Here is a 21,110-nt window from a genome sequence, read left to right as displayed (position 1 = left end):
CTGGAGGAAAGCAAGCACGTTGCAACGGGTCAGAGTCCCGCTTAAGCTGTGGTTTGTTCAGACAAGGTTTTCTAGGTGGAGCAACGCAGGGAGAGAAAGGGACGCCAGCTACGACAACGCAAGACAGGAGGACGCAAAAAGCTGACCAGCGGGGCGTTTGGGCTGCCTTTCTGGCTGCTGTGAAGCCAAGTCCCGCTGCCCAAGCCCGGCTTCCGCATGGGTTGCCATAGCCCGTGAGCCCAGCCATCCCTGGAGCTCAGCCGTGGTTCCTGGTTTAATAGCATTGCCCACATTCCCCACTGCGTGGCCTCTCCATGAAGCTGCGGCTCTCGCCAAAGTCGGCGTGTTGCGCATCTCGGAGGCTGCGGCATCAAAGGCTTCAGGCAACGGTCACCCTCCCAGGCAGCCTCCAGAGTTAGAGGAGGTGTTGCAGGCGGCCCTTTCCGACCGCCCCTCGCAGCCTCCCTGCCATCTCTCGTTGGCGGCCTGAGGTGAGCAGCTCGCAACTACGACGATCCATTTGCGTCCTGATCCTCTTCGGGCATTTTTCTGCCGGCTTCCCCTAGGCCAACGGGCCAGCTGGATGGTGGCCAGCCACCACTCCTCCCGAGGAGCCTCCTTGAACACCCCTGGGGCTTCGTGGCCTCTACCACCCCATGCCGCTTTCTTGGGCCCAAAGCCCCAGTCTCTTGGCCTCCAGCATGAGGAACAGATCCGGAAAAAGCTCGGGGGGCTGAAGAGGAATTCGATGGAAAGTCCTGACCTAATAGTAGACTGAACCCACACATCGGAGGAAGATAAGTCCCAACGATTGGCGAAATATGCCAGGCATCCCCCGAAGGGGGGAGAGCTGGGCCTATGTCTAGTTTCTGCGGTCGGAGCACCCACTACCGCTGCCTCCGCCCCCTCAACAGGGACGCTTTTGCTGCCTGCCCCTCTGCTGTCGATCTGGCTGGTATTTTTGTCCTGAAACCTGAATACCCGAAATCAGACCCCTCTAAAGGAAGACCCATAGTCCTGACCCCGGAAGGAAGACCCATAGTCTTGACCACGAAAGGTAGAATGTCGGGGGTAAGGCGCAGGCTGGAAATTGCCCTTTCTTGGAGCGGTGGGAAGCATCTTCTGTTTGTCCTTATTTTCGATCAAGAAGGGGTCAAGAGCAAAAAGTGACAACCCCCCCCCGTAAAAGGCGCTGACGCCAGACCCCATTTATGGCGTACGTCGGCTTGCCACTGCTGTAGCCAGAGCAACCTGCGAGATAGTCAGATTACTCACAAATGCGATAAAGAATAAATTTCAAACATTACTGAAGAGAAGCATGATGACACATCCGTCCACATTGAGGGACTGAGTCGGAAGCCCAAGGAAGCGCGCGCGAGCCGGGACACCTGACATGCAAGAGGGAGAGCCAACGAAGGGAGCCTGATTAGTGGTATTTTCCTACTGCTCTGATTGTTGATCAAATAAATCTCTGTCTCTGTAAAGGCCAGCACTGGAGAAATAATGGAAAGAATACCAGATCAGGTACCTTTGTTATCAGTGACATATTTTCCAAGCATATTTTCCCTCATAACTAATTACCAGAAGACGACGTTACAGATTGGAGATGAGATGAATGAAGCTGTCTTACAACCAGAGGCTGTTTTACAACCAGACACCAAAACAAAACAACAAAACCATCCAACCTATTTTCAACTGTCTTCAGAACAAAGGAGCAGTGCAAATTTGCCTATTCCTCCATATTGGAGAGTCTTTGGATTGTAGGAAAATTAATATAGCAGGACAACCCTTTAACCTACTTATCACTTGCCCAACTGATCTTTTATGTAACAACAGTCCAAAAGGTCCGCTTGTCACAAGGCAGGACTGAAAATAGCTGATTGTTTGCCTCTGCTTTTCAAAGCAGAAGTTCTCTCAGAGCTAAACAAGGTGATTACCCTAGGCCCTATTCAAGGTGAATCCCTATATCAGGTCATCAACTAGCTATGTACCCGAATCTAAAGTTCTTGCAAGAGTGTCCACAAGACACTAAGAAAAAATGGTTGACATCATGGAAGTAGAGGCCTGTCCTTTTTACATTTTTATGTGATGTATTTACAAAAGGACAAGGCTTCAATTGCATAGTCACAGTTGCTATCTTGAAACCAAATTGGAATTATCCACTCTTTCTTGTAGCCATGCAGTTGACACCTGAATTCTTATTAAATTTAAAATAAGCAAAAAAGCACATATTAATCCTTGGATAAAATGTCAACAGCACTGATAGAAGCAAAAGAACTTTCACAAAAATCAATCTTGAAAAGAGGCAACGTCCTTTTATTAAATTGTAATGAGGCTTGAGAACGGAAGATAGAGGGAGATTTTGCTGCTCATTATGGTCTCCTTATAATTCAGTTTCTATACTGTTCATGTTTGAGAGTACTTTAAAAGTTTGCAAATTCTGTTGAACTTCCATGTTGCTCTCTGAAAGCTCACACTTTCTATCAAAGTGAAGGTCAAGTAATAGCCAGAGGTGGATCTTCACAAGTGTATGACCAATGAACAAAGTCTAGGCTTCACCAAACTTCTTCAGAAAGCAGGCAAAGTGAAAGCTGTTGATCATTGTAATAGTGTGAAATTTGAGCAGAGGGGGCACACTGGCTTCTTATGTTAGTATGGTATTTAAAGCTCGCACATGTGATGGGATGCAATTTTTGGCTCCAGAGAATGGCTACAAGCCAAATTGTATTTTCTTCGGTGTAGGGCTATTGAAAGGCAACTAAATTCTAATTCAGATCCAATTTTGTCACCCAGAGTGTGCTCTAGAAACTGTAAATGACCACAACAGGTTCCAACCTAGACAAGACCAACCTCTCATGTATTTCTCATTCATTGGCAGCTCTCAGAAGTGAGGCTCTCCTTTGCCTTCCTGTGACCTGTTTTTAATGGAGACGCAAAGGAATCCTGATGGCAGATGAAGTGGGTTCAAATTGAAGTCAAAAGGATACCCAATTGTGTTGAGTGTTTCTCAATCAACAGTTTAACTTACTTCATTTCTGCTGTATGCAAACATTAAATGCCAACTAGGTTGTTCCTTTTCTTTTCCTGAGAGTTCTGTGGGTCTAAAAGTGCCATCTAGGTGATACTTGCTCCGTATCATGTGCAAAAGGAATATCCCAGGGGGATTTTCTGGAAGGCTCATATAGACGTTCCTCACCCCTGCTTTCCAGAATGGGTTTACATGGGGCAATTCATACCATGATGCTATACAGAAAATGCCCCCCAGGATACATAGACATGAGACACCTATGGAGAAAGTTAAGTGACATCATAAGCATCATAGCAGCATTATGGAAACAATGTGAATTACATAATATGCAGCAGAAGCCACAGTGTCACTTGTGCATCAAGACATCATCACAATCTATATGCAGATATTACATCATTCACATCTACTGTGTGATGTTATCATACTTATGGCATCCACTGGATGCTAATGTTATGCCAGAGAATAGGAAGGGTGCCACTTGTTCATCTTAGCAATAGCAGTTAAACTTATATACCGCTTCATAGGGCTTTCAGCCCTCTCTAAGTGGTTTACAGAGTCAGCATATTGCCCCCAACAACAATCCGGGTCCTCATTTTACCCACCTCGGAAGGATGGAAGGCTGAGTCAACCCTGAGCCGGTGAGATTTGAACAGCCAAACTGCAGAACTGCAGTCAGCTGAAGTAGCCTGCAGTGCTGCATTTAACCACTGCGCCACCTCGGCTTGACAGGATAGTTTCAAATGCCATAAGGTTTTGCTCACATTGAGAGAGGAGTTCAGTCTGTAGGAAAAGACAAGTACATTTATGAGGACATGTGGAGGGGCCCAAGGAATGATGTTGGAGTGTTCCACAGTGTTATGGACAAGGGACTCAGGAATGCAGACTGTCTGCTGAAGGGAAGAAGGGGCCTTCTGGAGAACCTAAATACAGCCCATCTATGAATCTTGCAACAGCAACGGCAGTTTCTTCTGGAAAGGAACAGACCATTAAAATTATTGCCTTGCTTAGCCTCCAAGAACTGCTGGAGCAGAATCCTGATAGAAGAATGTGCTTAGAAGGAGATGACTAGTGGGATCTAATGCAACACGGGGTCTTAAGCTCCACCAGAAACCCCAACACACATTTTAAACATTTCCCAAAAATTCTTCCAGAGGCACCATTGCTTCCTGCCACATTTTTTGTAATAATCTATAAGGGCACACCCCATCTCTTTGATTCCATATGGTCACGAAAGCTAGGAGGCCGTTCACTCAGGCCCCAGTGAAGAAAGGGGGTCAAATATTGGGTTGCATTTGATAGTAATTCTCCTCTCTCTGGCATGACATAAGCAGTGGGAACAAACAGTGGGAATCCAGAAATACCACTGAAAAAGCTGCTGAAAAATGCTACTGCCAGATTCCATTAAGATAGGGGTCCCTGGCCAACTAGCTTAAGCAGAATAACCTGAGCAAGTCCAGTTCACATCTGAATCGGGGCAAAATGTTCTGGCATAGGGAACTCCTGGGGGAATTCTGGGGTGCGGCTTTCCAGCACTTGGACCATACACTGCCAAGCATCTCATGACCGAACCAGGTGCTGGTTTACTTGGATCTGAATGGAGGAAGAAGAGGTCCAGCAAGTTGGTTTCATCCAGTTCAAGATCACGTTGCAATGGAAGCTTCCCATCCAACACCAAAGGCTCACAAGTGGAGTTAGCCAAAATGTTGTCAGACTGTTTATTTTTCCATGTTCTTCCCAGATTGAGCTGGAAAATAAAAGAGATAGTAAGTTCAATAGTTCTCATTCCAAGCCGACTTTGGAGCTGCTTTGTTACAGATAAAATGTGAAGTACTCTTTGGCAGCAAGTCAAAATAGATTCATTAAACTGTTGAATGTCAAAATGTATATTGCCCTTGACTTTAACAGGTGGATTTTCCACTGTGAAAAATTGGGCAATTAACTAACATTCCACCATATTTGAGGAGAGTTCCAAAGTCAGTTGTCCAGATAATTTGCTGGTGAAAATCATACAACAGGGATACATAATTTTTATATGTGAAGGATGATCTTTTTTTTCCCCAGAAAAGGAAATTCACCCGAGAAAGCTGTAGAAGATGGATCTTGACAGACTTGAACATTGGGCCTAACTAACAAAATGAAATTCAATGTAGAGAAAAGTAAAGTCTTACACTTAGGCAAGAAAAACCAAAAGGACACATATAGACTGGGTGAAACCAGGCTTAAAAACAGTAACTGTGAGATGAGAGGGATCTTGTAGTCTTAATGGACAACCAATTAAATATGACCCAACAATGTGCAGCGGCAACCAAAAAAGCCAATGCAATCCTAAATTGCATTAACAGAGGGATACAATCAAGATCAAGTGAGGTATTAATACCATTCTATAAAGCCTTAGACCACACCTAGAATGCTGCATCCAGTTTTGGTCACCTCACCACAATATTAAAAAAAAAAGATGTTGAGACTCTAGAAAAAGTGCAGAGAAGCGCAACCAAGATGATTAGGGAACTGGAGACTAAAACATATGAAGAACAGTTACAGGAATTGGGCATCGCTAGTGTAGTGAAGAGAAGGACCAGGGGAGACATGATAGCAGTGTTCCAATATTTGAGGGACTGCCACAGAGAGGAGGGGGTCAAGCTATTTTCCAAAGCACCTGAAGGCCACAAAAGGAATAATGGATGGAAACTGACCAAGGAGAGATTCAACCTAGCAATAAGGAGAAATTTTCTGACAATGAGAACAATCAACCAGTGGAACAGCTTGCCTTTGGAAGTTGTGGAAGCTTTATCACTGGAGGCTTTCAAGAAGAGATTGGACTGCCATTTGTCAGAAATGGTGTAGAGTCTTCTGCTTGGGTGAGGGGTTCGACTAGAAGATCTACAAGGTTCCTTTCAAATCTGTTAAGATGGCCAGGAAGAGTAGACTGGTCCCCATGTTTCTATTATTTTGAGGGAATGGATGGGGATCATGGGACTTAAGGATTTTGTGTCTTTTTCTTCCCCAACCTGGGAAAACTCAACCCAATGGCAGATAGATCTGGATAGTTTATGAATTGAATGGAACCTTTAAACACCAGACCTTAAGCCCACCAATGAATGGATAGAAGAATGGATAGCCTCTCATACAGTTCTGGAAAGGGCTTGATGTGTTACTGAAAACTACTAGTACATTTTCTGATCATTTAGAACTCTGAATTTCACTATCTTCACAATGAGGCTGCATGGAGTCCACAGAACATTGCGGCTAAAACTACTATTTTTCCAAATATTACATTATAAGATAGTATTAAAAATAATTTTGCAATCTGGGCAAGGAAGAGCAAGTAGTAGTTTACAATACCTTTATGAACAAACGTGAGAGAACTGCTAAATATTCAAAAGCGAGACTGGCCCTTTTGGGGGCCATCATCAAGGAATTCATGGCCCAGGCCATTCCCACACTTGCCACATGAGACCTGCAAGGAAATTAGAGGGAATTAAGAATATAAACTCTGCTGTTTCTATACCCTTTTCCCACAATCAACTGAAAAGCAGAATTATAGCCCATAACAGAGTAATCCAGGTCCAATCACATCATTATTGTACAATGTTTGTTCAGAAGAAAATGCTATTTCCTCTGCAGCAATCTCTTATGACTTTCTTCTTCTAACTGCTTCCTTACTATTAATTCTCTTATTTTGCCTCCTTTCTGGAAGGCACTTTGATTATTTATAATCTTTAAGTAGTGATCAATACATTCAAGAAGCTTCTAATTGAAAATATGGTATCTACAAAATACCTCAAAAGTACTATAATGTTTTTGAACCATAGTTACAAAATTTTATAAGGCTTTAAAAACCTGGCTATGTGTCCAAGCCTGACCCCAGAATGTGTTAAGGGTCCCATTTCTTGGCTTCACAGACATTTAGTCTGATATTGCAATTTTCTCAACTGCTGTATATATTTATTTTGTACCGTTTTTGTTTTAGAATTAAAACAATTTGAATCACTTGGTTGAGATAGGCATCTATAGAAAAGAAGCAAATTCAGATTTTGAGGAAAACCTGTAGACCTGATCTGAAAAAAAGAAAGACGTAATCCACTAGCATCAATACTGGCTATAATAAGTAAGTAAAAACAGGAGAATAATTCTATTTCATGCCATATTGAAGGAAGATACCCTGTCAAAGAAGTTGCTTGCATTCTGAATAAACAGAATCTCTTCAAAGCCAAACCTTGGAACAATCCCTACAATTTCAAATGCAACTCTGGGCACCGCCAGATTTACAGCGAGTTTCTGCTTCATTTGGGATATGAACTCTGCCCTCGTCAAGCTTTGAGTCCATTGCAGCACAACCAAAGTCCTCACCTTGAAAGCTCCTGGGCGCTCCAAGTACTTGGAGATGCTGTCACTGTGAATGGGATGGGTAAAGGCTGGCCAAGGGGATGAATGAAGGAATTTGGACTGGCTGGAGAATAATTCATAGCCACATTTGGAACAAACGTATATACCTGTGAGCAAAGATGGAGATGGGGAGAAAGAAGAATATATATGACATGGAGGAATTAAATAGGCATACATTCACAGGAAGGCTGGATTGCAGAGGGAAGTAGGTCTCATTTTACTCATCTCAAATATCAGCCAGAAATTACTTGTAACCATCACAGGTTTTCTAGAAAGTTGCCATTTTTCCTCTTCTGTACACATTTCTATAGGCAGTTATTGACTTACGACTGGTCACTTAGCAACTGTTTGAAGTTATCCTGGATCTCCGCATTATGTAAGACCCAGTTCTAAATTCCAATGCCCCCTCCCCACAGTCACATGACTTCATTTTGGGTGATTGGCAACTGGCCCATATGTCCATTTGCAGCATACCACAGTCATGTGACTGCCATTTATGATGATTTACCTGGAAACAGATGTTTATTTTCAGTTTCTAGCAAAAACTGGAAAAATAGGTTTGCTTAATGACCACATTGTTCATGTAACAATGAGTGCACATCTGCTTTACAACTTCTACAAAAAAGATTGTTAAACTTTAAAAGGGATTATAAAAACCTAATGTAGCCCATTACCAGAGAAGGAAAATAAGAGACCCAGACAAACCCAACATGGTTGCTTAAAGAACTCTCTGACAAATTGAGAGGAAAAAGGACAAGTATAAAACATTGAAAGAGAGACAAATAACTAAAACAGAATACCAGCAAATAGCCCAAATCTGAAAATACAAAGTCAGGAAGGCAAAGGCTCAGAATGGTAAACTAAGACTTGCAACAAATGCCAAAAATAATAATAAAAAAGTTTCTTTCAACATGCAAAAAGCAAGAAAAAAGTTAAGGAAACAATCAATCCACTCATGCAGGGGTCTCCAACCCCCGGTCTATGACAGACTTGAACACTTGGCCTTATCCAACAAAATGTAATTCAGTGGTGAGAAAAGTAAGATCTTACACTTAGATGAGAAAAAACAAATGCACAGATATAGAATAGCTGGTATTTGGCTCAACTAATAGGTGTCCTAATAGAAAATCACTTAAATATGAGCCAGCAGTATGCTGTAGATCAGGGATGTGCACTCACTAGAGGCAGGGGAGGCGGGGCCTCACCAGTCTCCTCAGGAAAAGGAAGGAATTTTAAAGATTTTTTCTAAAATAATTAAGGCCAAGCTAGTTGCTACCAGACTTCAACTCACAGTGATTTGGAGTGTACATAGTGTTTAAGTATAGGAGGAGGCCAGAGAACTCAGGGTCTCCTTTGCATAAGGATTTTTTTGCCTTTTAAGGGTTAACCAAGGGTTAAAAAGCAAAAAAATTATATGCAAATGAGGGCCATAGTTCTCGGGCCTCTTCCTGCAGAGGGCACGTGGTGGCTCTAGGAGCCACTATCCTAGCCTGCCTGGCCCTGGAGCCTAGCTAGACCGAATCTGGAAATTTGGCGTAGCTGGAAGGTATGTTGGTCAGAGGGAGGGGGCAGGGGGGAGGAATTCAATTTATTTGTAATTTAAGTAATTGTCATTTGTTTTTATTGTGTGTGTGTGTGTGTGTGTGTGTATGTGTTTCTTTCTTAACTTCACTCAAACAAACTCTCTCTCAATTTGAGCAGACGCAGGGAGGGGAGCCTTGTTTGTTTGAGAAGAGAGGGGCAGCCCTCTCCCCCCCCATCCTGCTCTCCTCTTCCTTTCCTCCTCCTCCTCTCCCCTTTCTTCGCCGTCTGCCACCTCGCCCCACTCCGCCTCCTCCATCTCCCCCGCTGTGTCCGCCAGGTGTCTCGCGTTTATGGTGGGCATAAACGTGAGACGCCTGGCGGACCCAGACTTGGGGATGGAGGAGGTGGGGGGCGAGGAGGAACCGCGGAGACGAAAGGCAAAGAGGGGTGGGGAGGTGTTTGCAGCCCTGGTTCCGTCTCCCAGCAGCCCCAGGAGGAAACAGCGAAGAGGGGTGGGGGGGTGTTCCAAGAGCCCCCCCTCCCCTTTTGGCACTCTGCAAGGCCTGCCCGAGCTCTGGGAGAAAGCGGCGGGAGCGGAATGCTGTCCTCTATTGCCGGAAAGTCTGGCGAGGGAAGCGGGGCTCGTGGAGTCTCGCTCACAGCCGGCTTCTCTGGAGTGGAGGGGGGGGCGATAGAAGCGGAGCAGCGGCAAGAGGATCCACTCCGCTTCAGAGAAGCCGGCTGCGAGCGAGTCTCCACGAGCCCCGCTTCCCTCGCCGGACTTTCTGGCAATAGAGGACAGCATTCCGCTCCTGCCGCTTTCTCCCAGAGCTCCGGCAGGCCTTGCAGAGTGCCAAAAGGGGAGGGGGGGGCCTCTTGGAACACCCCCCACCCCTCTTCACCGTTTCCTCCTGGGGCTGCTGGGAGACGGAACCAGGGCTGCAAACACCCCCCCCACCCCTCCACGGCACTCGCTCCAGCCTGCTGCCGGGGGGGGGGAGCCGCTTTCTTTCTTTTTGCCTCATCAGCCAGAAGCTTCACCGCACGTCACTGCTGTAGATGTAAAAAAGACAATGTAATGCATGAATAGAGGAATAGTATCAAGATCACATGAAGTATTAATATCATTTTACACTACTAATAAAATCAAACTTGGAATTCTGTGTTCAATTGTGCTCACCACAATACAAAAACAATTTTGAAACTCTAGAAAGAGTGGATAAAAGAGCAACAAAGTTGATAAGGGGTCTGGAAGCTAAACAGTTTGATGAATGTTTGAGAGAACTGCAGTATTTTTTGGAGTATAAGACGCACCAAGATTTTGAAGAGGCAAATTTTTTAAAAAAGTTTTTGCATTCTGCAAACCTCCCCAAAACAGCCCAATTTTTGCAAAAATTGGCCCATTTTTTGTCAAAAAAAGGTCATGCATAGCCTTTAGGAGGCTTATAGAGTGCTCCTGGCGGGGGGGCAAAAACGAGCAAAAAATGGCTTGTTTTTCACTCATTTCTGCCCTCCCCAGCCCCCAGGAGCATTCTGGAAGCCTCCTAAGGCTATGCACAGCCATTTTGGTGAAGGGGGCAGGATTTCGGGAGGCCAAAAATGCTGTATTCAGTGTATAAGACAAGGATGGGTGCTCCATCCTTGGAGGCTTTTAAGAAGAGACTGGACAGCCATTTGTCTGGAATGATTTAGGGTCTCCTGCCTTGGGTAGGGGGTTGGACTAGGACCTCCAAGGCCCCTTTCAATTCCAATTCTATCATTCTAGTTGTCTGAAAGAAAGCAGTTCTTAAGACAGAGATCTCAATGCTGTCAGCAAGCAACGTGGGCTCAGCTTCAAGACCATGAAGGAGGTGGCAGGGAATGGGTTGAGATTGCTTCAAGAAGAGTGTTTCGAAAAGAGAGAGCTAACATTGCGATGGCACGATGTGCGATCTTGGTGCCCTGAGAACGCAGTCAAATTTCTGCTGCTGGATGGTCCACTTGGATCTAAACCGTCCTGCAGAGATGGTGATTGAGAAGGGCACCTCGTGCTGATCTCAGGGACACCGCAAAGTCCCTGAAAGATCCAGGAATATCCTTTTTTTCCAGTGACAGAAACACAGCTAATGAAGCTGTTGAAGTTGGGACAGCTCCAGAACGGGAAGAAAGCAGAAAGAGAAAGTGTGTCGAATTGGTGAGGAAATTTTATTATTAGAGGAAGAGACTACCCAAGAAAAAAAATGTAAGTTAAGAGTTAAGTTAAGATTGAAGACAGAAGACTGTAGGCAGCGAGATTGATCTGCATTGAACTTAGTGTGTTATCTAGTTTCTAATTTTTTTTTCACGGATGGAACTTTTGCAGGGGTTCCCTATTTTTTAAACTGAATTGATTAATTCTTCTTTTTTTCATTTTTGCTTATAGCTGTGGATTAAAATTCTCCTTTTTTTACAATGCTTGATTTGATTGTTAGGTTTTTGTTAGGTTTTATTAAACACTTATAGGCCGCCCTTTTCCCTGAGGGGACTCAGGGCGGCTTACAATAATGAGGGAGGGGAGTGCAAAACAAGACATAAAAGAAAATGTGAGTAAAAATAATTAACAATAAAAGCACAACATTCACTCGGCCTTCGGGCAGGGAGAGAGTAAAGTCCTATCCCCAGGCCTGACGGGATAGCCAGATCTTAAGGGCCGTGCGGAAGGCCTGGACGGTGGTGAGGGTGCGGATCTCCACGGGGAGATTGTTCCATAGCGTCGGAGCTGCAACTGAGAAGGCTCTCCTCCGCGTAGTCGCCAGTCGGCACTGACTGGCGGATGGAATTCGGAGGAGGCCTACCCTGTGCGACCTGATGGGACGCAGGGAGGTAATTGGCAGAAGGCGGTCTCTCAAATAGTCAGACCCACTACCATGGAGCGCTTTGTGGATGGTAAGTAGGACCTTGAAGTGCACCCGGAGATCAACAGGTAGCCAGCGCAGCTCACGGAGGATAGGTGTTATGTGGGCGAACCGCGGTGCGCCCACGATCACTCGCGCGGCCGCGTTCTGGACTAGCTGAAGTCGCCGGATGCTCTTCAAGGGCAGCCCCATGTAGAGCACAATGCAGTATTCCAGCCTAGAGAACACAAGGGCTCGAGTGACTGTTGTGAGGGCCTCCCGGTTCAGGTAGGGCCGCAACTGGCGCACCAGGCGAACCTGGGCAAATGCCCCCCTGGTCACAGCTGACAAGTGATGGCCAAAATTCAGCTGTGGGTCCAGGAGGACTCCCAAGTTGCGGACCCTGTCTGACGGGTATAAATTTTGCCCCCCCAGCCTGATTGATGGAACATTAGCCAAATTGTTGGGAGGAAAACACAACAGCCACTCGGTCTTTTCCGGGTTGAGTACCAGTTTGTTAGCTCTCATCCAGTCTTTAACAGCCTCAAGGCCCCGGTTCATCACGTCCAGCGCTTCACTGAGTTGACACGGGGCGGACAGATACAACTGTGTATCGTCCGCGTATTGATGGTATTTTATCCCGTACCTCCGAATGATCTCGCCCAGCGGTTTCATGTATATGTTGAATAGTAGGGGGGATAAGACCGAGCCCTGCGGCACCCCATAAGTTAGGGGCCTCGGGGACGATCTCTGCCCCCCCACCAACACCAACTGCGACCTGTCCGAGAGGTAGGAGGAGAACCACTGCAAAACAGTGCCGCCCACCCCCACCTCCCGCAGTCGTCGCAGAAGGATACCATGGTCGATGGTATTGAAAGCCGCTAAGAGGTCAAGAAGAACCAGGATGGACGCATGGCCTCCATCTCTGGCTCTCCAGAGATCATCGGTCAATGCGACCAAAGCGGTTTCTGTGCTGTAACCGGGCCTGAAGCCGGACTGGAAGGGGTCAAGATAGTTAGTTTCCTCCAAGGTACGCTGAAACTGGATTGATTGATTGGATTGTTTTTGATCCCCATTTAAGGTTTTTTTTTCTTTCTTAAGCTTGGAATATAAAGAAGATAATAAGAAGGATTATAAAGAGGGTTGTAACAACAGGAGGAAAAGCAGTTACACTGCCACTTAGAGGCTGGAGGCTGGATACATTGTTTTTTCTTTTTTCTCTTTGATCACTTGAGATTCAAGGTTCTTTCAGTTTCTTTACTGACAGTGATAGTAGGAAGAACACAAGTTGTTTATACAGGTGCCTTTTGGAAGTTCTATCACTAGCTATTGGAGGGAAGACAACATTCTGACTTGAAAGATAATAAATGAACCTGTTTATTAAAGTAGCCTTGAACCCTATAGTGGCAGTGTCTGCAAAATTGAAAGAATAGCTCAGCAAGAAAAAGAAACTGTAACATTGCAAATGATTATGTTTGAAATTCAAAATCTATTAGTTGTGACAGAGAGAATTGAAAAGAGATTGGAGAATATGGAATACAATACAGAAAAATCTGATGGAGAAACTGAAGATATTTACCAAATGAAGAAAGTGGAGGACAGAGTTCAAAAGATGGAAGAAAAAAATGAGCAAAGAGATAAGAAAATTGTGGATACTGACAACAAACTGAGCAAACTGAGGTTGGTAATGGCAAGAGCGGAATATGGAAAGGGGAGATAGATGGATTGGAACTCTAGCCCAGACTTCAAAGCACAGAAGAAGAAAAGAGAGAAAAATTGAGGGAGATAAGGAGAGAAATCTTGACAGAAGCACTAGTGATAACCAAAGATAAGCTGATGGAAAGAACAGATGTTTGGTTTCAAGCTTTTATGAGATACAAAAGGAACAACATGTTGCTGAGAGAAGTTTATACAAGATTTATTAAGAAAGTAACCAGAACATTAATGCTACAAATGGCAAGAGATATAAGACCGTACTATTACTGGAAAGATATAGGTTGATGCAATGAAAACGTATAATAAAAATTAAACTAAATTTAGTTTACTAGTAGTATGTATAAAATGAAGCGACCATAGCTATAGTTAAATAATATGAATATGGGGATGCATGGACCAGGGAGCGGAAGGCTCCAGCTTGATGGAGCAGCCACAGCCAAATGACCAGACAGCCAGTAGGCTGAGCCCAAGCAGAGGGAGCCACAGCTGCAGCAGGTCAGTCTGGAGACTTCTGGGAAAGAACAGGAGCAGCTGCTTGCGAGGATGAGGAGGTGGTATCCATACCTCCTCCCGCATCCAAGAATGTGCAGGACAGAGAGGCAATAGCGCCATGCAGGTCGGCCAGGTTACTTCCAAGGATGCAGTCCTTCCCATTGTGAGGGGCTGTACCAATGCTGCCTATTTAATCCCACCCAAAGGGGATTAAACGTATGGATTCCTTGCTCCGTGATTCCTGCTTTTCATGTTTTGCCTTCAAATTTATGTTGAACTTTGGACCTCTGGTTTGTGCCTTGACATGGGGCCTTGCCTCATTTAAACCTCTGGAGCTGTTGCCTTATCAAACACTTTTGTTCTGGCTTCTGCTTGGCTTCGGAAATTTAGCCTCTCTTGCCGGTTCCTCAGAACTCCCGGTGGAACTTAGAGGGGGTGTTTTGTGTCCAGGCTCTGAAGACGTGACGCCGCAAGCCGTGGTGATTGGCTGGAGGCGTGTCATCCAGAGGGGGAAAATGAAGACAGTTCATTGGCTGCCTGTTTGACAGCTGGGGTAAAAAAAGCTGTCAAACGGGTGGCACGTTCGTTGCCGATTCAGAGGTGTTGTTGCTTGTTACTTGTTCCGTTAATAAACAAGTTGCATTATATCCATGTTACCTCAGTCCTCTTTCCCTCCGTCACCCTTCAGAACACTGGCAACGAAGGTGGGATCTCAGGCTTGAGCAACAGATCGGCTGAGTCACTGAGTCAGAAAAGGCTGAGGCATTGGAACGGAATGCTGTAAAGAAGGAACGAAAAGGTTTTTCCCCCCCCTCTCTCTTTCATAAGGTAACCTGAGTCGTCGTCCTTTTCAGGATGGCCACCTTAGCCTCGTTCGCAGCTTTCTGTCTGGCAACAGAGTCTTGGGAAGCTTTTGTAGAGTGATTTGAATGCTTCCTAGAAACTCACAACCTTACCGGGTGGTCTGGCAGATGAAAAAGATCATGTTTCCTAAGTGCCTGTGGACCAGAGGTGTTCGGAACAGCCAGGGCACTTTGCGTCCCTCAGCCTGTACATTCCATCCCGTGAGATGTCTTAATTGAGAAACTGAGGGCACCCTATGCCCCCGCGCCATCCAAGATCGCCCGAAGCTGCACTTTCAGGCAAAGATTTCAGCTAGAGGGAGAGTCAATTAACCAGTACATAGCCGCTCTCCGGTCAGCTGCCCTCTATTGTGACTTCACTGACCTAGAAGAGAACTTGCTAGATCAATTGGTTTGTGGGGTCAGTTATTTGAAACTGCAGCATCGCCTGATAACGCGCTCAGAGCTGACTCTCAAAACTGCCTTGGATGAAGCAAGGGCTTCTGAGATGGCCGAGAAATCCTCTGCGGAAATTCAGAGATATAAAAAAATGCCCCTTCCTCCACTTCGCGAGCGGCCATTGCCCATCACGATGATGAAGGGGGATGACATCTCCGAGGAGGAAGATAATGTCAGCCGTCTGTAAACAACCCCTATCAAGAGGCGCACTGGGCATAGGGACGCCACTTCCACCTCTTGTGCTGGCTGCGGAGGCAATTATGCCAGACAAACGTGCAGGTTTAAAACTTTTGTGTGCTGCCATTGCGGCCGGAAAGGCCACCTAGCTAAGGTCTGTCGGGCTCCATCCCCTGTGCCAGAGTGCCACCCAAGTAAGCCAGCTAGTGCGAAGCTGCCCAGACATCCAACCAGGCTGAGGGAGGACTGTTATGCTATCGCTAACGATAGTGATGACGTAGAGCTGTCTATCAATCAAACTAAAGAAAAAAACCGCGAAAAAATATTTCTGTGTCCACATTGAAGGAGCATCCTGTCAGATGGAGGTGGACACTGGGTCTTCACGCTCCCTCATTTCTTTGAGCACCTTGAAGCGTTTAGTGCCCTCCATAGTGAAGAATCGTCTCTCTCCCTGTGCCGTCCGTCTGCGCAACTATCAAGGACAGTTAATCCCTGTCTTAGGCAGCGGCCTCTTTAAGGTAGCCACCAAGCCTTTAACTGGTCATCTTCCGCTCATTGTGGTCCAAGACTCCCTTCCTACATTGCTGGGTCTTGACTGGTTCCAAGCATTGGGACTTGATATCATCGGCATTCACACCACAGCAGCTGAAGATTTGCAAATGTGTTCAAAGATGGTTTAGGTAAATATACAGGCACCCCAATATCCTTTAACTTAGATTCCCAGGCACCTATCCTCCGCGAGCTGCGCTGGCTACCTGTCGATCTCCGGATGCGCTTCAAGGTGCTATTAATCACCCATAAAGCCCTACATGGCAATGGATCTGGATACTTGAGAGACCGCCTTCTGCCAATTACCTCCCTACGACCTATAAGATCCCATAGATTAGGCCTCCTCCGCATTCCATCGGCCAGCCAGTGTCGGCTGGCAACCACAAGGAGGAGGGCCTTCTCAGCAGTAGCCCCGACCCTTTGGAACGAGCTCCCCGTGGAGATTCGTACCCTCCCCACCGTCCAGGCCTTCCGCACTGCCTTGAAGAACTGGCTCGCCCGTCAGGCCTGGGGATAAGAATCGCTACCCCGCCCGAATGATGAATGGATGTTGCTTACTATTTTATTATATGTTGTTGTCTTAATGTTGTATTCCCCTCTCCCTGGTTTTCTGTGAGCCGCCCTGAGTCCCCTCAGGGAAAAGGGCGGCCTACAAATGCTAATAAAACCTATAAAAAAAAAAAAAACCTAGCTCCAATTTGCCTTAAGCCTAGAAGAGTTCCATTAGTGCTCCGCCCTAAGCTAAATGCTGAATTGGATAAATTGATTAGCCAGGGGCTGTTAGAGCCTGTGGATCATGCGCGCTGGAAAACACTAATCATTATCCCAATTAAGCCAGATGGGTCTATAAGGGTGTGCGCTGATTACAAGGTAACGTTGAATAAAGCATTGCAGGCTCACCCTTACCCTGTCTCAGTTGTACAACATCTGCTTCATTCCCTGGGATAGGGCTCCATTTTTGCAAAGCTTGACCTAGCACAGGGGTATCAGCAGCTCCCTGTCACTACTGATGCTCACTGCTGATGCTCAGACAATCATGACCCACAGCCTTCCGCTGTCGCTGCCTGCAGTTTGGGGTTAGTACAGCCCCAGGGATCTTTCAAAGTCTGATGGAGCGCCTGCTCCAAGGGATCCCTGGGGTTGTTCCCTATTTTGATGACATGCTGATCAGCGCTAGTGACCAGCATGCTCTCATTGCCACCTTACGCACTGTCCTCACCAGATTCCACGATGTTGGATTGCGTTTAAAAAAATCTAAGTGCAAAGTCCCACAAGTAGAATTTCTGGGGTACCTTGTAAATAAGTCTGGTATCCACCCCACCCCGTCTAAGTTAAAGGCCATCCATCACGCCCCTACTCCTAAAAATAAAGTGGAGCTCCAATCTTTTTTAGGTCTTCTAAATTTCTATGCTGCTTTCTTACCAAGTAAAGCTTTGGCCGCTGAGCCTCTCCACTGGCTCCTCGACAAGAAAACAGCCTGGAAATGGGGCAAGGCGGAAGCCCACGCTTTCGCAGCCATCAAGTCCCTGTTAACGTCAGATTCTATATTGGTTCAGTATAGCGACTCCCTGCCTCTTGTCCTTGCGTGTGATGCTTTTCCATATGGCACTGGAGCTGTGCTTAGCCATAGGCTGCCCAATGGGTCTGAAGCACCTCTTGCCTATTACTCTCGCACGTTGTCCTCTACAGAACGTAATTACGGTCACATCGATAAGGAGGCCCTGGCCCCAGTGGCTGGCATAAAACGCTTCCACAATTATTTATACGGTCGCTATTTTGAGCTTGTCTCTTACCACAAACCGTTGTTGGGATTATTGGCTGGGGATAAGCAAACTCCACTGATTCTCTCTCCTAGAATGTCCCCCTGGGCAGAATTTCTAGCTGCCTACAATTACTGCCTTGTCTATCGGCCTGGCAAAGATTTGAGGCATGCTGACGCTCTTAGATGCTGCTCATTCCCTTTGCCAATTACTGACCCCGCCTCCTCTGCTTCTGTCATGCTTGTGGAGGACCTCCCAGTCCTCCTCTCTGCCACTGATATTGCAGCCTATTCTGCCAAAGATAGCACCCTCTCCCAAGTTTAGATTGGGTGAAAAGGGGATGGCCGCAAGGGTCTCTGCACGCGGAGTTCTGTCCCTTTGCTACAAGGCAACTGGAACTCTCAGTGCAAAGAGGCTGCCAATTATGGAGGAACCGGGTGATTGTTCCCCCCCAGTTATGGCACCGCGTCCTGACTTGCCTTCATGACGGCCATCCTGGCATCGTCAGGAGGAAGGCTTTAGGTAGGAGCTATGTGTGTTGGCCACAACTGGACCAGGAAATTACTGACTGGGTTGCTGCCTGCCAGCAATGCCAACTCTCGTGGCCCGCTTCCCCTTTAGCCCCCGTGAGGGAGTGCGAGACCCCAGGGGCTCATGGTCGCGAATCCACGTGGATTTTGCTGGCCCATTTCTGGGTCACACGTTCTTAGTCGTGGTTGATGCCTACTCTAAATGGGTGGAAGTGACTGTCATAGCATCAACCACATCTGAGGCGGTGGTCCGGGTCTTGCAAAGACTTTTCTCCACCCATGGACTTCCTGATACCATTGTCTCCGATAATGGCCCACAATTTACTTCAGCCCAGTTTCAGATGTTCTTAGCAAGCCATGACATCCGCCATGCACAAATTTCTCCGTTCCACCCTGCCAGTAATGGCATGGCTGAACGGATGGTTAGATCTGTAAAAGAAGCTCTAGCCAGGCTAGGTCCCCTCAATTGGGCAGAACGGGTGGCCAAATACCTTCTCTTGCAACACACCACGCCTTGTCCTGTCACTAACTGAAGCCCAGCCGAAGAGCCGAGATGGCGCAGTGGTTAGGGTGCAGTACTGCAGGCCACTTCAGCTGACTGTTATCTGCAGTTCAGCGGTTCTAATCTCACCAGCTTAAGGTTGACTCAGGCTTCCATCCTTCCGAGGTGGGTGAAATGAGGAGCCAGACTGTGGGGGCGATATGCTGACTCTGTAAACCGCTTAGAGAGGGCTGAAAGCCCTATGAAGCGGTATAGAAGTCTAACTGCTATTGCTATTGCTATTATTGATGGGCCGCCACCTGAGGACGGATTTAGATAGACTGCACCCCAGCTACGAGGCTGACCGGCCCCCACCTCCTACCGAAGGCCTGCAAGAGTTTGCAGTAGGGGACTCAGTATACGCCAGGAACTATGGGGGTGATCCACAGTGACTACCGTGACTCATATTGCAAGTAACTGGCCCCTACTCTTACAGGGTCCGGCTAGATAATGGCCGAGTGTGGGGCCGCCATGTTAATCAGCTCCGACGACACCACATCACACCACCGTTAGCACCCCAAGCCGCACAGCCCCCGTTGGGGCCATTGTATTCCGCCATTCCCACTGCAGGCGCTCCTGCCGACCGCACCAGCCCAGCACCTTGCCGCTCTGACCCATGGCCAAATTCATCTGGGGACGTGGGTCAACATCCAGACGACGGCGTTCCAGCAGGCCTGCAGACCTGGTCGCGGGGAGTTCCTTCAATGCGGCTGCAACATTCCTCTCCGAGTCCTGATCCGCCCGCTCTGCGAAGATCTGGCAGAGTGTGCAGGCGGCCAGCATATCTCCAGGACTATGCATGCGCCATCCAGGGAGAAAGAACTCCCGGTGGAACTTAGAGGGGGTGTGTTGTGTCCAGGCTACGAAGATGTGACGCCGCAAGCCGTGGTGATTGGCTGGAGGCGTGTCAGACGGAGTAGGAAAATGAAGACAGTTCATTGGCTGCCTGTTTGACAGCTGGGGTATAAAAATTCATTGCCAGTTCAGAGCTGTTGTTGCTTGTTACTTGTTCTGTTAATAAACAAGTTGCATTAGATCCGTGTTACCTCAGTCCTGTTTCCCTCCGTCACCCTTCAGAACAGGGTGCGTGTGGCTTCTGTTATTCAAGAGCTGCTGGGAATTGTATACTTGGCTCAGGCAGCTCAATGAAGACCTTCTGCTGTGTGTGCAACATGTGTGAGCGGAGCAGCACACTTTCTCCTGTCAAGCCTGGCAAGCTTCTGCGAACTTTCTTCTCCTCAAGCCCCATCAGCAAGTGCCAATCAGAGACAGACATCACGAGAGGCTGAAAGTTCCCTTCGGAGAGGTGAGCAGGCAGGCTCCTTCAGACCCATTGGGCTGTGCATAAGAGGGAGGTATACCAGGGCTGTCAAGATTCTGCCCCTTTAGCCAGTCTCTATAAGTACCACTCATCTTCCTGTGGACTCCGTTTCCTCCTCTGGTCTACCCTGTAGGGCTGACACACCCCCTGAACATCAGGGATGGGGAAGTTACCAGAATTTTTCCCTGTCTGCTTTAAATAGGTGGGTGGTATATCTTTAATTTCTGGTCCCTCTCTGGATCTGAGCTTGGTCCAGGACACAGGAACACCGTACATTCCGCACCTCCCATCTCTCTAGTAAGATCTTCTGCCTGGGTGGGGGGTTGCACTAGAGACCGCCAAGGTCCCTCCCGGGCCTGGATTCCAATGGCTGGGATCTCCCGGGAGCACCAAGCGCAAAGCTTTCCCGAACTCCGTCTCCTTTGCTTTCAATCGCCCTCCTCAATACCAGGAGGGAGCTAAGCGCCCGCCCGCCCGCCCGCTTGCCTCGGGGAGGGCGCGGCTGCGTCAGCCACCACTAAAGACAATTGGGTGGGGGGGGAGATCCAGCAACTTTCTCTGGCCAGCAGGTGTCCCGTCCCCTCCTGTCCCCCAAAACCGAGAAACTCTGTCTGCAAGCTGGAGCCCTCCGGCGCTGCCGAATTTCGATGCCTGCTTAGGACCGAAGAGCGCGACCCCTCCGGGAGCCAGTGCGGGCAAGGCCGGCTCAAAGGGCAGCCGCCACCCGCCCGGGACGCCCTCCGCAATCTCAGTCGCCAGAAGATCCGAGCGGCGCCGGAGCGGTGGCTGCCGCCGCCGGCGCCGCACTCTCGCCTTACCGGACTCGAAGTGGCTCTGATAGATCTCCCCGCCGGAGAACCTGCAGAAGGCCATGGCTGCCCCGTTCGCCGTCTCCTCCCCCCACCTCCCCGTCCTCCTCCTGCGGCCGCCCGC

General features: G+C 47.5%; 1 protein-coding gene across 2 annotated transcripts; it reads right to left on the bottom strand.

Annotated features, from left to right (window-relative positions):
- Positions 1–2,295: 2,295 nt before the first annotated feature.
- MSRB1 (methionine sulfoxide reductase B1) lies at positions 2,296–21,110 on the bottom strand. 2 transcript variants are annotated; one of them, XM_014070629.2, is made up of 4 exons: positions 20,996–21,110; positions 7,379–7,521; positions 6,371–6,485; positions 2,296–4,772 (listed from the first exon to the last, which is right to left on the bottom strand). In XM_014070629.2, the coding sequence occupies exons 1-4, from the start codon at positions 21,048–21,050 to the stop codon at positions 4,744–4,746; spliced, it is 342 nt and encodes a 113-aa protein (XP_013926104.1). In that variant the 5' UTR covers positions 21,051–21,110; the 3' UTR covers positions 2,296–4,743. The 2 variants fall into 2 exon arrangements, with proteins under 2 accessions (XP_013926104.1, XP_013926103.2); XM_014070628.2 differs by lacking the exon at positions 20,996–21,110 and having other exon boundaries at positions 7,379–9,229.

This window comes from Thamnophis sirtalis, unplaced genomic scaffold (genome assembly GCF_051295495.1).
Source record: "Thamnophis sirtalis isolate CommonGarterSnake01/CBP01778 unplaced genomic scaffold, rThaSir2_p1.2 scaffold_14, whole genome shotgun sequence".
Classification (NCBI taxonomy): domain Eukaryota; kingdom Metazoa; phylum Chordata; class Lepidosauria; order Squamata; family Natricidae; genus Thamnophis; species Thamnophis sirtalis.
This window is presented reverse-complemented; position numbering and strand designations above follow the sequence as displayed.